Source organism: Aedes albopictus, chromosome 3, assembly GCF_035046485.1.
Source record: "Aedes albopictus strain Foshan chromosome 3, AalbF5, whole genome shotgun sequence".
Taxonomy (NCBI): domain Eukaryota; kingdom Metazoa; phylum Arthropoda; class Insecta; order Diptera; family Culicidae; genus Aedes; species Aedes albopictus.
The window spans coordinates 217613068-217629941 of record NC_085138.1 but is presented as its reverse complement, the minus strand read 5'-3'; the positions used below and the strand labels follow the sequence as shown (position 1 = coordinate 217629941).

General features: G+C 40.3%; 1 protein-coding gene across 14 annotated transcripts in view; it reads left to right on the top strand.

Moving 5' to 3' along the window:
* The window catches only part of LOC109411912 (dystrophin), a 387179-nt gene that overhangs the window by 303000 nt on the left and 67305 nt on the right, over positions 1–16874 (top strand). For all 14 annotated transcript variants that reach the window (XM_062858890.1, XM_062858886.1, XM_062858887.1 and 11 more), the window contains one exon: positions 15301–15455. In XM_062858890.1, coding sequence (XP_062714874.1) covers positions 15301–15455 — 155 coding nt within the window. The remainder of the gene's footprint in view (positions 1–15300; positions 15456–16874) is intronic.

Below are 16874 nucleotides of genomic sequence, written 5' to 3'. Positions count from 1 at the left end.
ATCTCGCGATGGATAACATCGAATGTTCGCAAATAAAACTCCTTTGGGAGTCCGTCGGGGCCTGGACTCTTTCTAGAGGAGCTTGTTCGGATGGCGGATAGAATTTCGGTGGTCGTTATTTCATTCATACAGGCTTCGTTGGTGACGTCATGCTCGGGAATTACTCTCTCGCATCGAAAAGCAGCTCTATCATCTACTTCTACGTTCTCCCGCGCGTAGAGATTGGTAAAATAGTGGACCATATGGTTTTGTATTTCGTCATTGTTGTCGATGATCTCACCTCTCTCGTTGCGCAGCTGCTCGATGACGGTTCTTTTTCGCACTCGTTCTCCCAGCTGGAAAGTGGAGAGACGCTCTCCGGCTACAAATGTTTCATTTATCCGAACGAACATTTCGGAGAAGTTTCGTTGGTGACGTAACATTTCGGCTTTCACCCGGTTGATGGTGGTCAGGATGGCACGGTTGTTGTAGTACTCATCATAGGCCCGCTGAAGTTGCTCGTAGAGCCGCTGCTGTTCTCGATAAAAACTGTCAAATGCAATTTTCGATTTCCACCGATAGAATGATTTTATCTTCGGTTTTGCAAATAGCAGCCACCAATCATAAAAGTACAGTACATTAACTTTGTTATAAGGTGAAATATAGTTTAAAATTATCAATTTTGTTTTTTGAGAGTTTTGGCCGCCCCTTTGTATGGAGCCCGACCAATGTGCTACGGGTGCATCTGATAGGGCCTGAAGGGTAGTGATACCCTTCCTTACGGGCAGGCCAGATCGGGTTGCACGTGGGCATCAGTTCTTGATGTACGCTCAGCAGTAGGGCGCGGGCGGGGTTGACCCTGCCCGCCTTCCGAGGACAAAGGGAGTGGCGAGGACCACTCGGGAAACTGGCTAAGCGCCAGCATGCTATCGTGATGGACTCTCCAGAGCGAGTCATCGATGTTCGTTGCTGCTAGGCTACGGCAGCTAACCTTGAGGGTGCGATATGCACTAGCCCCTCTCTGAAGCAATACCTTCTTGGTGGTTCCGGAGAGACGTAGGGTTTGGCGACCATAGGAATGTGTTTTAGTGGGTCGAGGAGAGAGTAGTCCTGGCTTCTACTGGCGTTGTAGAAGGCGGCCTTAACCCCACACTACCCTAACCTTCCTGTTAGGGTGTCTGATGAGCAGATTTATCCCCCTATGGTTTAGAAAGAAAAAAAAAACACACACACACACACACACACACACACACACACACACACACACACACACACACACACACACACACACACACACACACACACACACACACACACACACACATACAGACATTTGCTCAGTTCGTCGAGCTGAGTTGATTGGTATATGAGACTCGGCCCTCCGGGCCTCGGATCGAAAGTCGGTTTTTCGAGCGATATTCTTATGGGTGTAAGAAGGATAAAAAAGGAATGTATTAAATACTCTTCGAAAGATATCTCAGTAACCAAATGTCCAATTAAAATAAAATTTCAGGGCCTTTTACAAGTATATTATAGCTTTCATTTGATGCTAAGAGAACCCAAATAGGTTGAAAAACGGCTGAGATATTTATTATGTTACTCTTGATCAAAAATCTCTCAAAAAGGTAACCTGTATTACTCCCAAGTATTCTTTGAAAGATATCACGGTAACCAAATGTCCAATCCTCATAAAATTGTATAGGGCTCTACTAGGATGTTGTAGCATTCATTTGGTGTAGGATTTAGTTTAATTCATTAACTACATCGGCTGTTTTCCTACTCTCCGCATCGACCAATGTGGCGCTAGCTTCTATGCACGAAAAATCGCTAAAAGTAAATCGCAAAAATATTGTATGGCGAATACCATCTAAAGGCAAATTCTTCAAAGTGGAACACATTATTCGAAAAAATATTTGGTAGTGGTTGTGCACAATGGTGACCACTATTAACCCTCTAATACCCAATTTTTTTATTTTGATCTAAACATCATTTTTCGTAATGAATTAACTACATCGGCTGTTTTCCTACTCTCCGCATCGACCAATGTGGCGCTAGCTTCTATGCGCGAAAAATTGCTAAAAGTAAATCGCAAAAATATTGTATGGCGAATACCATCTAAAGGCAAATTCTTCAAAGTGGAACACATTATTCGAAAAAATATTTGGTAGTGGTTGTGCACAATGGTAACCACTATTAAGCCTACCAAATATTTTTTCGGGAAAAGCTTTGTATTTCAAGTAATTCAAGTTTAGATGCATTTCGCCATACAAAACTAAATTGATTTACTCCTGCTGATCAACTGTGGCTGCGCGCAAAGCGGGTAGTCCATTTAAAATCGATTTTAACATGTTTTGGAAGATGATTCTTTTGAATTATCGATTTTGTCAATTTCGGTTTTTGATTTTTCTAATTTTTATTTTCAAACATCCCCATACTTTTATATTTTTTCTGGAAGCCTATTTGGGTGGCGGATTTTTTGAGACGAAAACATTTTAAGATTTTACGATTATTGTTGAAATATTTTAATTTTTATTTTTTTTTTTCACTGGAAATTTTATTTTCCGTGTAATTTTAAGGAAAACATTTTCAGAGTGTACTCGACTCCCATAAACTATTTTACTATGATAGAATGATTTGGGAAAAATTTAAAATAAGTTGATTGTAGCTATTGAATACAAAATAATCAATAACATCTGAAAGGTGACTAAAACATCAATTTTTCAATGATTTTGAAAAAATGTAAATACGGTATAAAAGACACCAAAAACCAATTTGAGATATACAGAACAGTCCAAAATATCAGCCAAAAATATAAAAATTTTGATTGCCCACTAAACAAAAATTACAAAAATACTTAAACTATACCCCGTCTAAAGGCGGGGTTGGGTATTAGAGGGTTAAGCCTACCAAATATTTTTTCGGGAAAAGCTTTGTATTTCAAGTAATTCAAGTTTAGATACATTTCGCCATACAAAATTTAATTGATTTACTCCTGCTGATCAACTGTGGCTGCGCGCAAAGCGGGTAGTCCATTCATTCCCGTACATTTCCCGGTTTTTCCAGGTGATTCTGAATGAATGGACTACCCGCTTGGCGCACACCCACGGTTGATCAGCAGGAGTAAATCCATTTTATTTTGTATGGTGAAAAGCTTCTATGTGCGAAAAATCGCTAAAAGTAAATCGCAAAAATATTGTATGGCGAATGCCATCTTAAGGCAAATTCTTCAAAGTGGAACACATTATTAGAAAATATATTTGGTAGTGGTTGTGCACAATGGTGACCACTATTAAGCCTACCAAATATTTTTTCGGGAAAAGCTTTGTATTTCAAGTAATTCAAGTTTAGATGCATTTCGCCATACAAAATTAAATTGATTTACTCCTGCTGATCAACTGTGGCTGCGCGCGAAGCGGGTAGTCCATTCAGATTGACACCGGTAAAATCTTGCATATAGAACTTTGTACTGCTCTATCATTTATAATTACACTTGTTTACAGCATTTTCGAACTCGGTAAGCTGATCATCATTTTTGGTGTAGAATCATGCCCTGAGTTCGAAAACGCGAAGGAAAAAAATTACAGTAGAGCGGAAATTTTTTCGATTTTCTATACAAGGTTGATGATTTGAAATCGATTTTTGTTATATTTTTAAGCAACGTCGCTCACTTCACACATCTCATTCTCCGTAATCAATTCTCCGATTGAGCTGAATTTTTTACTGTAACTCGCCTACATATGATTGATATGTCAAATAAACGTTGAGAAAGAATTTTTATATTGTTTTTCTTATTGAAAAAAAAAAATATATATTTCTTCATATATTTTTGGAAATTTGGCTAAAATTTAAGGAGATCGTCCCTAAAACTCGCCATTATCTTGAATTTCATAAATCTGACGCAAAACCTGCATTCAGATGATCGAATGGTATTGTATTAAGCTATTTATGGAAACAATTCAAAATTGGTTGAACAAAACGCAAGATATTTGAGTTTTAATAAATCCCATATTTTTAAAAGTTGTAAATCTTGATATTGAGCTAGAATTCAAAAACCGCTCTACTTAAAGCACGGTTTCGAAATCAGTGCTAAATTGTACTTCAAAAATTTTCGTCGTTGACAGAAGTTCACGACTTTCGTTTTATTTTGTAAACTAGTTATTAACCCTCGAGCGATCGCGCTGTTGTATTTTGTACAACACGTTGAAAAAATCTCGCTTCTTGTACTCAGCATTAGTGTGGTGCTGACGCAGGTAGTCAACCGCGCGAGTTACGGAAGGTTAATAACTTTTTTATCTTCCATGAGAATAATCTGTAATGTTTGTTATTGGTTCAATAAAATTCCGATTTATTTTATTGGAAATACGGCTTGCGTTATATTGAGTTGTTGAGAATTTTAAAATCGTTATACAATAGCATCCTGTCGGAATCAGAGACCAAACTACTTCAGTTGGCAGTTGGAACAAGAATGATTATTTTATTTTCTATTTCTATACATTGAGGACGTTACGCCAAGAAGAAGAAGAAGAAGATTTCTATACATACATATTCCATGGCTTACTAAGACTAATAGTTTGTCGTCTAATTCCGACACTCCTCCTCGACAATATAGTTTAGTAACCCTAACTTCTCTCTTAGCAACTTCAATCGTAGGTGCTGCAGCGGTTTCGTCAGTATGTCAGCCAGCATGAACTCGGTGGGACAATACTTCAGAACGATTTGCTGCTGCTCTTGAAGATCACGAACGTAGAAATATTTGGTGGCGATGTGCTTCGACCGCTTCTCAATTTTTCCGTTTTCCACCAGTCGAATCCCGGGTAGAGGTGAATGGCAAACCAAAAACAAAAGAATAACAAATTTTATTGTCATAACTTATTTTGTCATTCATGAGTTCTTCATGAAGAGCTTAAAACAACATGTGAATAGCATAATATGATATCATATCAAAATATGCCATTCGCTTGTCATTTTAAAATTTGGAAGAATAACTACTTAATGTCTTATTTTGCTATCATAACAAATTTTGCAATTGATGAGATATTGTTGAACTTTTGCGAGTTTGATGAACTCGCAGTTTTGGCACTTATCAAGAACAACATAATTACAAAATTTGAATTTTGGTTATTCTAATGGTAAATTTTGATATTTGTTTGCAATTACTTTCCATCCAAAAAACTTATAAGTTTATATTTTGTTAACGGAATAAACAACTTAATATACCCTTCTTTTGGATGACAAGGGAATAACTAATTTTGATATTGTTCTATTTTCAATAACTTATTAATGGTATATTTTGCAATTCTCAATCTTAATTTTTTTGTTCTTGGTTTACCATTGTAATGTCAAAATTTGACAATCTTTAGTTATTTTATCGAACAATGTCAGTTATTATTTTTGCCCTTTTGTCACTTATTTCAAACAAACCAATGACAAATTTTACCATTCAGTAATTCTTTTTGAATGGTAAAACTTGCAATTGTTTTGTAGTTATTTTCTGCCCGGGATATGCTCCTTTTGAGCATGCACACCGTGTTTGGTCCTCCCATGGCGTATCCCTCCGGTTGCCGCATGTAGATGGTTTCATCCAACTTCCCATGGAGGTATGCGGTTTTCACGTCCATGTGCTTCACAAGCATTCCGCGACGGCTGGCCACCGTGAGTAACGTCCTGAAGGTCATCTGCTTGGCAACGGGAGCAAAGACTTCGTCGAAATCCACGCCGAACTTCTGGTTGAAACCTTGAGCAACCAGTCTTGCCTTGTGTCGCACAATGTTCCCTTTTTCGTCCTCCTTCGATTTGAAGATCCACTTGCTGCCGATGGCTTTTCGGCCCGCCGGTAGTTCTACCAGCTCCCAAGTGTTGTTCTCGATCTGTGCCTGGTACTCGTCGTCCATCGCTTGCTTCCACAATTTCGCTTTAGGTCCCTTCAATGCTTCGGACGGGGTACGTGGATCACCACCGGTTGGCGGTTGACGTCTCGCTGCTAGTCCCTGTTGCGGGCCACTAGTTGTAGGCCGAGCTGCCGGCCCAGGCAGGTCGATAACATCCTCGTTTCCATCAGACTCGGGTGGATGGTCTGAAAATTGATCGGAAGGAAGTCCTCTACCCGGAAAGAAAAAATCTTTTAACTTGCCTGGTAGGTAGCGCTCCCGTCCGCTGCGCCTCAACACCTGTGACAGGGGCGGATTTGAAGATGGTCGCGAAGGGAGCGCAGAGTTTGTCACGTCACTGATTGGGTCAAGGAAATCCTCATCTTCAGAGCTTGACTGATTTTCTTCCGCAGGCACCTGGTCATCTTCGACGTGTCTTGCTTCGGTTGCTTCCGGTTCGGACACCTCTGGTACCGGAAATGGATCCCCCAGATCCAGTCTAACGACTTTTCGTTCCGGTTCTGCAAGCTGCATGCTGTTAGAAGATGGCGGTTTTTCTCCTGCTTCGCTAACGAAGGTAACATCTCGACTCTTGATGATCTTCTTCGATTTCGGGTCCCACAAACGATATGCTTTTGTATCCTCGTCGAATCCGGTGAGTATGCACTCGAACGCTTTGGCATCCCACTTTTTGCGCTTCGGCTTCGGAACGTGCGTCATTACCTTCGAACCAAAAACTCGTACGTGTGCCAGGTTTGGCTTCCTGTTGCTCCAAACTTCCTCTGGTGTCGCTGAATGCCCCTTGGTTGGCGACCGATTTATGAGGTACACGGCCGTTGTTGCTTCAGCCCAAAACGTTTTTGGCAGCCCCGCTTCGAAAAGCATACACCGCGCTCGTTCGACGATGGTCCTGTTGACTCGCTCCGCCAGACCATTTTGTTCAGGTGTGTAGTCCGCCGTGGTTTGGTGACGGATTCCCAGATGCTTCAAATGGTCCTCCAGCTTCCGGTTCGTGAATTCCTTGCCATTGTCGGTTCGTATCGTCTTCAGCTTCTTCCCTGTGTGTCGCTCAGCTATGCAACGAAAATCTTCAAATGCTTCATATACACTCTGTGCTGATTTTTCTTCCAGGAAATATACGAAGATTCGACGAGACTTGTCATCCGTGAAGGTCAAGTAGTAGCGGCTGCCACCCAGCGATTTGGCTTCCATCGGACCACAAATTTCCGAATGCACCACCTCGAGTAGATCCGACGCTCGTGAACCGGATTTGCTAAACGGCAAACGTGTCTGCTTACCCATAGCACATACCTTGCACTTGTCGTTGCTCCGGGGCGGCTCTGCGTATTCGATGCCGGAAACCAATCCACGCTTCATCCTTTGTAGACTGTCGTAGTTGATGTGGCCAAGCCTTTTGTGCCACAGAGCTGCAGTTCCATTCGACGCACATGCCAGTGCTCGCGATGACTGCACCAGGTCCAGCTTGAACAGGCCACGCTTCCTACTACCAGTCGCAATAACGTCACCGTTCGGGTTGACGACGCTCACGCCGTCCTTGGTAAACGTCACCGTGTGTCCCCGTTCCACTATTTGGTTCGCGGAGAGTAAAATTCGTGGACAAATCCGGACTTACCTGCACTTCATTCACCGTGATTGCTGGTTCGTCCGGGCAGCAGGCGGGCTTCAATTTCATGCTTCCTTTTGCGACTATCTTCATCGCTCCGCGGTTTGCGGCTACGACGGTACCACCGCACTTGGTAGATTCCTCAAGAGCTTGAGCCGTCTTCGCAAAGTGATTGGATGCCCCCGAGTCGAAGTACCAATCGTCGTCGTCCTCTTCAATCGCAGACATCACCGTACACCAGGCATTTCCGTCGCTTTTCTTCGGCTCTCTTGTCGAGCAATCCCTGGCAATGTGACCAAATTTGTGACACCGCCTACACTTCGGACCCTTGCTTGAAGATGGATTTGGCTTCTCACTCTGCTTGGCTAGTTTCCGTCCATGCTTGTTGCTGGCAAACGCGGCGCCCGACGATGGTACTCTGATTTCCTGCAGCAGTTTAGTCTTGATGACGTCACCGGTAATCGCCGCTCCGGAATTTTCGAGAGCCATAATCATCGGCCGATATTCCTCAGGTAGACCGGCCAGCAAAAGTGTCCCAATCCATTCGTCGGTGATCTCGAAGCCAATCCCACGTAGTTGGTGAGCGGTTGCTATGACGTCGTTAACAAACGTCTCCATGGAGTTGCTGGTTGTCAAGGAGGTTGTTATGAGTTTTCTCAACAGTCCGACTTTCCGGGTCAATCCAGAGTCCTCGAATGCTACTTCCAACTTCGACCACGCCTCCCGTGCGGACTTCGCTTCCCTCACATGCACGTAGTTCACCGGATCGAGCAAAAGGATTATTTTCGCTCGCGCTCTTCGGTCCTTCACAGCGTCCACCACCGGATCGGTTTATTTATTTTATTTATAAAGATTTTAAAGTCAACAGGTTAAAACACCCCAATGACAAAACTTAAGTTAATACAAAATAAAACAGACAATAATTTCACATTAAACAGAGAGTACACGCAAAAAATTATCTCTAATCCTTACTCTACTTAGATGGAAATCGAAGCTAGAAAAACAATTAACAAATACACGACACATGCTTCTAATGGGTTCGTTCATCCCGGTTCCATCGGCATTCGGCGTTGGCTTCACGACTTCCCATAAATCTTCCAGTTCCAGGAACGTTTGTACCGCAAATTTCCACGTTGACTAGTTCTCACGGCCAAGCAGAAGTTCAATTGCCGGTAGGCTTGTCGTACCGTGGATTGCGTGGATCCGATTCCGGGTAGCGTCTCCACCTCCGCCTTGCTGGGAATTCTCCGCCGGGTTGACCATCTTGAAGTAAACTTGAAGAGACTTTTTCTTGTGATTCTTGAATTAGAACTTTTTCTTGAGTCTTGAAAAAATATGTTCCTCACTATCCGAACTCTCTGGGCCCAAAACCTTTTGGTAGGATATGGTGGGAGCCAGAGATCAAACTACTTCAGTTGGGAGTTGGAACAAGAATGATTATTTTATTTTCTATTTCTATACATACATATTCCATGGCTTACTAAGACTAATAGTTTGTCGTCTAATTCCGACACATCCGTTGCTACCAGCATTGCTCTTTTCAGTAACAGCAACAATGACATACAGACTAAATGGAGCAAATAGGTCATTGTCGTTAGTTAGCCGAATTTTAACCCACCATCAGTCGCATCAAAAAAAGTTACACGAGCGGTCGCGTCGTGTACTCAGTACACGGCAAACGCTTTCAATTATGGTTTATATGCTTTACTAGATACAATGTTGGTGTCTTCGGCAAAAATGTCCAACTGGATAATGGGCGTCTGATAGTGGACATGTGGAACCGGTCAACACGATCTGGTCCTGTCCCGGGTGTCGGAATAGCCCTCGCGGGAACCTGTTTCGTGGACATTCCAGTTATGGCACCAAAACTAGGCATGCGACGGCTCTATCTTCATGATTTTTCATGTACATCATCTTAGTAACCGTGGAAAGTACCAGTGCCCTTCTTTGGCCAACTCGTGGCCACCGGAATGTGCCCTGGAGGAACCTATTTCGAGGACATTTTGACCATGACACCAAAACTAGGCATGCGACGACTTTATCTTCATGATTTTTCATATTCATCATCTTAGTAACCATGAAAATGATCAGTGACCTCCCTGGCCAACCCGTGGCAACAGGAATGTACCCTGGAGGAACCTGTTTCGATGACATTTTGACCATGACGCCAAAACTAGGCATGCGACGTCTTTATCTTCATGATTTTCCATATTCATTATCTTAGTAACCATGATAAGGACCAGTGACCTCCCTGGCCATTCCGTGGCCACCGGAATGTACCCTGGAGGAACCTGTTTCGATGACATTTTGACCATGACGCCAAAACTAGGCATGCGACGGCTCTATCTTCATGATTTTCCATATCCATCATCTTAGTAATAATGAAAAGGACCAGTGACCTCCCTGGCCATTCCGTGGCCACCGGAATGTACCCTGGGGGAATCTGTTTCGAAGGCATTTTGACCATGACGCCAAAAGTAGGCATGCGACTACGTAATTTTTCATATCCATTGTCTTAGTTACCGTCACTGGTTCAGTGACCTTCCGGGCCAACCCGTGGTCACCGAACTTTGCCTTGAAGGTACATGTTTTGAGAACAATTTTGACCGAGGCGCCAAAACTAGGCACGCAATGGCTCTATCTTTTTGATGTTTTATATCTTGGGTAAATCGCCAATTTTTACACACCTTGAAAACTCGCCAATTGTTGCACATCCCATAAGAAAAGCATAAAGTGTGCAACAATTAACGAGTTTTTAAGGTATGCAATAATTGGCGATTTAGTAACCGTGAAAAAGACCAGCGCTCACAGTTCCTACTCTATATGAGGGCGGTCATACATCTGATTTTCACTTATAGCATGATGGATCTGTTAATTTTATGGATAATTGCCTCCCAAAATCGTTTTTTGTATTGTTTATAAAAAATGGGTTCAATCTAATTTTTAGTTTTGTAATTCTCGAATAGAAAGAAATAATTTTTTTTTTGCTTCACGGAGCCGAATTTTGTAGCTTGTAGTTTTGTAGTTTTGATTACCAAATGATTTACTGTCATACCTTGGTATAACGTAGTCTCGATATTAAGTAACTTAATATTACGTAACCTTCACCTCAATATAAGTGGAAATGGCAATTATGCGACTGAATCAAGGTTATACCAGTATAATCTTAATTTGATTCTATAATTGCTCATTTCCATTTTAAATCAACCTTAAGTTTGCATGTAAAGTAATGATTGCTCTAAATACACCGTATAGCTGCATGCAATAAGGCTTCAGCACCGTGGTTACGTTTGGCGGTGCGATAACTCAAAATTTGTTGCACTTACCTGACTTACAGGTAAAAAGCATTGCAGTTAAACCGTTCGCACCGACTGAACGTCTACTGCAGTATACTGTACTTATTCTTGACATATCATTCCTACTGAAGCATACATAGCCTTCAAACTCCAAAAGACATGACAGTAGACAACAGTGGAAGCAAATTCGGTTTCATGCGATACTGCAAGTTATAACGCCGGGGCAAGTCTTAGAAGAACCCCGCAGAAAATCGCTTAACAAATTCTGTGATAAATCCCTAGTGAAATTTCTTGTTATTTTTCTGGTGGAACCCCGTGATATATCCCCGGATGAATTTCTACCAAAATATGCAAAGGTATTCTTGGTATAATTCCTAAAGGAATTCATGGATTAATCACATGAATAATTTATGTAGAAATGCCAGGTGAAGTACCAGCGGGAATTTCTGGAGGAATTCGAAGGAAACTTCTAGAGGAATCACAGCAAGAATCCATGGAAAAGGGAAAATTCCGGAAGGAATTATTAAAAGAAGTGCTTTGGAAAAAAAAAATGAGGCATCCCTAGAGTTATTCAACAGGGTTTCCTGGAACCAGAAATCTTTGATTGAATCTCTGAAGAAATTCCTGGTAGGTTTTGCGAAATCTTAGCATGAATTTTCGGAAGAATTACCGGTGAAATCCCTGGTAAAATTTTAGAAGAGAGTTCAAAATGTGCAGAATAAATTCCAGCAAATTCTAGCAAATACTTCTTGAGCATGAATAGTTAAAGTATTAGAGCATTGCAGGTATGACTGGGAGAATCCCAGTAGAAATGTTTAAGGGAATGGCAGGATGAATCCTTGAAAATATCCCTGATGGGGAATCCTAGAGAAACACCAGGGAAAATTCCCGGAGGAATCATATCGAGAACTTTTGGAGTAATTTCACAGCCATTTTTAGAGAAAGTCTAGCAGATTTAAGCCAGTAGGAGTAAATGGAAAAGTTTGAATCCTTGGAAAAAAGAATCTCGTTTTATGCGATATTGGTTTAAAAAGGTATGCTATAAAATTGACTTTTGATGATAGGTATATAAAATACAATGATCAAAAAACATGTAAGAAAGGCTGAAATCATTGTTGGGTGAATAATATAATTTTTGTTGTTATGTTATATCGAGGTATGACTGTATACTAATATTAGTTTGAGCGATCCACGGTACTCACAGCTGCTTAAGAATAGTGAAATGTTATGTATAGAGAGGGTAAAAGCTGTCAGTTTTCAGTGCATTAAAGGTACGACTCTTAAGTGACTAATCTAGTCGCAAACGGTCGCAGCTGAACTCGTCAGTAAATTATTGTTTTATATTATAGGGAAGCTTTACAAAAGAACGTCCGAAGAGATCGTAAGGGGAACCATTTTCCGGCTTGTTTAAAATTTTCAGTTTTTTAGACTTAGTTGAAAAATCATAAGCCAGTCACACTTATTCAAATAAGATGATAAAGTATAGCATCTAAATTTTACATTCACATTATTTTCAACCATATAAAAATCGAACACAATCAACTAAATACATGCTGAATGGTAGAGTGATGAATGCAACTGGAATTTTAAAAAAATCAATAAACTTTATGTTACCACAATGATATCACAGTTGATTGTGATCAAAGTTTTAGACCTATGGTGGAACCACTGTGCAGCGTGCTTGCATTATGAGAAGTATGCAGTTCGCAAGTTTTTTTTGCCTATCTGGATTTGTGGAAAGTTCAGGTAAGAAATTGCTCAAGAAATGAGGAAGGTTTTGATTTTTCTTGACTCCAGTACGAAACTGAGAAGAAACGTCAAATCAAATAGAGCTCTCTGTGTTGAATTTCTTGACCGTACCGGTAAAGAAAAAATAATGCAATGAACAGAAATTACTTGAGTGATACCTAGCATAAACTCGTGGTCACCGGAATATGTCTTAGAGGACGGCTCTATCTTCATAATTTTTATATTCATTGTCTTGGTAACCGTTACCCCCAGTGGCCACTAGTGTAACAGAAAGGTCACTGCTCCTATTTTGGTAACGAGGATGAAAAAATACGAAAAAAAAACATGAAGAGCCATAGCATGCCTTGTTTTGGCAACATGGGCAAAATGTGTTCGGAACAGGTTTCTTCAGGGCAAATTCCAGTGGCCAGAAGTTAACCAGAGAGGTGACTGGCACTGCTTACGATTACAAAGATGATGTACATGAAATATCATGAAGATAGAAAACCACTATAGCCACAGTTGTGAAGGCGTGATTATTTAGTATAAGCATGCTGATGGTGACAGGTTCGATTCGCGGTCGGTAGAGGAACTTTTCGTAAAGGATTTTTTCTTGACTTCCTTCGTTATAGAGTATCTTTGTGCCTGCCACACGATATACACATGCAAAATGATTATATGCAGAGGAAGCTCTCAGTTAATAACTGTGAAAGTGCTTTGCCCCTGTACGGACGTTACACAAAAAAGAAGAAGATGAAGATCATGGAGATAGAGCCCTTGCATGGCTGGGAGCCACGGGTTAACCAGAGAGGTCACTCGCAGTTTTTTCGGTTACAAAGATGATGGATATGGAAAATCATCTATCTTCATGCCGTCGCATGCCTAGTTTTGGTGTCATGGTCAAAATGTTCTCGAAACAGGTTCCTCCAAGGCACATTCCGGTGGCCACGGGTTTTCCAGGGAGGTCACTGGTCATTTTCATGGTACCTAAAATAATGGATATGGAAAATCATGAAGATAGAGCCGTCACATGCCTTGTTTTGATGTCATGGTCAAAATGTCATCGAAACAGGTTCCTCCAGGGCACATTCCGGTGGCCGCGGGTCAGCCAGGGAGGTCACTGGTCATTTTCATGGTTATTAAAATAATGGATATGGAAAATCATGAAGATAGAGTCGTCGCATGCCTAGTTTTGGTGCCATAACTGGAATGTCCACGAAACAGGTTCCCGCGAGGGCTATTCCGACACCCGGGACAGGACCAGATCGTGTTGACCGGTTCCACATGTCCACTATCAGACGCGCATTATCCAGTTGGACATTTTTGCCGAAGACACCAACATTGTATCTAGTAAAGCATATAAATCATAATTGAAAGCGTTTGCCGTGTACTGAGTACACGACGCGACCGCTCGTGTAACGGTCTGGTTCACAAAAAAGTTACACCAGCGGTCGCGCCGGTGTACTGAGTACACATGTAAAATGTGAGGTTAGAATTACGTATTTTTCGAGTACTTTCCGTGCATTTTTTCATTTTTTTTCTGCCTTACTAACAAGAAGAAGAGTGGATCTTGGAATAGGACCAACACCCGGTTCAATTTGGTGCGAATTTCGATTATTTTTTTGCATTTTTCTGAAACGCGTGTACTCAGTACACGCAAGCGACTGATGGTGGGTTAACAACGGTTATGTACAATTAAACTAAACCAAAACAAATGATTCTATTGTATAGCATTGAGAGATGAACACAAACAATGTAGCCTAGGCTTTACACTGAAATTTGAAAGTGAAAAAATTGCAATATCAGGAATTTGCGAGTGCTCAAAAGAATTTAAAAGAATTTGGTAGTGTAATATAATTTCTCTCCATAAAAAGTTTGAATACTTTTCATGAAATCCTGTGTGCTGAAATTGGCTGAATCTGAACATGTTTTCAAATTAAATTAATATGAAAAATCTCTAAAATTTTAACACGAGGATCAGGCATACTGTATCAATCCTAGTGGATATGATGTTTTGACGCTCAAACTAAAAAGGAGTAGGCATGTGGAAGTGCTTTACGGTTGCACAAATGTACACGTACAGTTTTTACAGAATCGTATGTTTCATTGGGATTGCAAAACATTGTCACCAGCAATTGGAGTTCTTGTGATTATTTCTGAGTTTTACTCAGACGATCCTCTTGAAATTCCTCCAGAAGTTTCATTGAAAATTCAACATATGGTTAAAATTCCTGCAAGAAATCTTCATTTTTTTCAATTTCATCAGAAATTACTTTTGAGATCCCTGCAGGAGTTTCTTCTAGAATTTCGGCGAGAGTTTTTTCTGGGAGGAGTTTTTTTTGTCTTCTGCAGAAGTTTTTGCCGATTCACTAGGTTAAGCCCAAGAATTGGTATTTTCAGCTTTCAGAATCTGTTAACACTGTAATTTTGTGTAACTGTAAAAACACTTCCACAATTTTAATTTCGTTTGTTTGTCATCGATTATTTTTCCTGATTATATCGTGTGAGAAGAGTGTAGATATTCTAAGTCATCAAAATTTCCATTACGAACAGCTCCTGGACCGATAAGGGATTTTTTTTCAATACAAGTAAAATGATTAAAACCGGGAACAAAAAATTAAAGACTCCGGAAAAAAAAACGGGAGAAAACCGGGGAAACTAAAATCTGTAATTCAATAGCCCCAGTCAATTTTAATGAAATTGCATATGGTTCTGCCATGCGGTGATTCACGGCAGTACTGTGATACAAACATTATTTTTTTATAGCTAGTTATACTAATATATATTTCTTTTTTGATCTTTGCAGCTATTGATAGTGAGTCTCGTTACTTATCAGCTGAAGAGCAGAGCCGAGAATTGACCCGCAGTATTCGCCGTGAAGTGAATAAATTATCAGAACAGTGGAATCATTTAATTGACCGATCTGATAACTGGAAGCACCGTTTGGACGAATTTATGACGGTATGTTTTTTTTTCAACTGTATATCTTACTTACTTACGAAAAAAAAAACATTTGTAACCTAGGTAGTAACATTTAGGCTGTTTTGGGTATGTCTACCTTTAGCGCATCGCATTTGAAGTTTGAATGGGATTTTTCATAAGAACATACTATGTAGGAGAACTTACGTATTTTCGGCAGTTCTGTCTCTTCGTCATGAATGTTTATGAAACCTGTTAAACTAAGGGTTGGCTTCAAATCCTTTCCAGCCATGCTGAATTGTATGGTCAAATTTCAGGCAATTTGGCCGACAAAAACCCACCACGACGAAGAAAACAAACCTGCCGATAATACCCTTAGTCACCCTATATTGGATTTATCTCGTTAGATGATATAATTTCTTTTGGATCATTTAACTCACTGTGTGAAAGGGATCTATGACAAAAGGTCGAAGGTCATAAGGTCGAAAGGTCGGCACAAAAGGTCGAAGGGTCAAAAGATCGAAGGGTCAAAGGTTGAAAGGTCGAAATAAAAAAATAACTAGGACAAAAGGTCGAAAGGTCGAAATGACAAGCGGTCATTAGATCGAAAGGTCGAAATAACAAAAAAATAACTAGGACAAAAGGTCGAAAGGTCAAAATAAAAAAAATAAGAAGGCCAAATGTCGAGAGCAAGAAGGTTGGAAGGTCAAATGCTCGAAGGCTGTAGTTAGTAATAAAACTGAAAGGCCAGGATTCGTTAGGTACGAAAAGCGGATTTCAAATTTATTGAAGTACCTGCAGCGCGATGATTTACGCCATAAATATTTTCGCATTGCGTCACTCATAATCAATATGAATTTTTGGATGGAATAAAAAGAAATGGTCAAAACGAATAGAAAAATAACGTATAAAGTATCAAGAATGCAATGTCTAATAAGTACATTAAACTAGAGGTTATTAAAAAAAAACGCAACGTTGATCTTCACATCTGTTGATATTTAAGTAGATCTTTGTAGGAGATCTCTTTGGACATATTTAAAATAATCGTTGTGATAGTATAACTATAAAGAACGACCTATTTTTAAAAGAAGTAAAAATATACAGAATTATATTATTAGTAAATAGGGTATATGGATCATTCCTTGGCCTAATTTGCAAACCGCTTTGACAATTTTGACCATAACTCATGAATTAACAGCACTAGAAATAATATGTTGACCCTATTACGCACTCTAGGCAATGCATGTTTCACCAATTGGAAGTAAACTTACGTAAATATTCAAGAATTTACTTAACTAAGTTGAAAAGATTCGATGTGATGGTATGCAACGTTGGTCTATGGTACATAAATTGGCCTATTAGTGGATACAACGTTGGCCTATTGCTTTCCATGCACTAGAACCACTTATTATCTCATTTTTTCAATATTTCTGCTGAGGTATTATCTCTGTTTGTTCACCA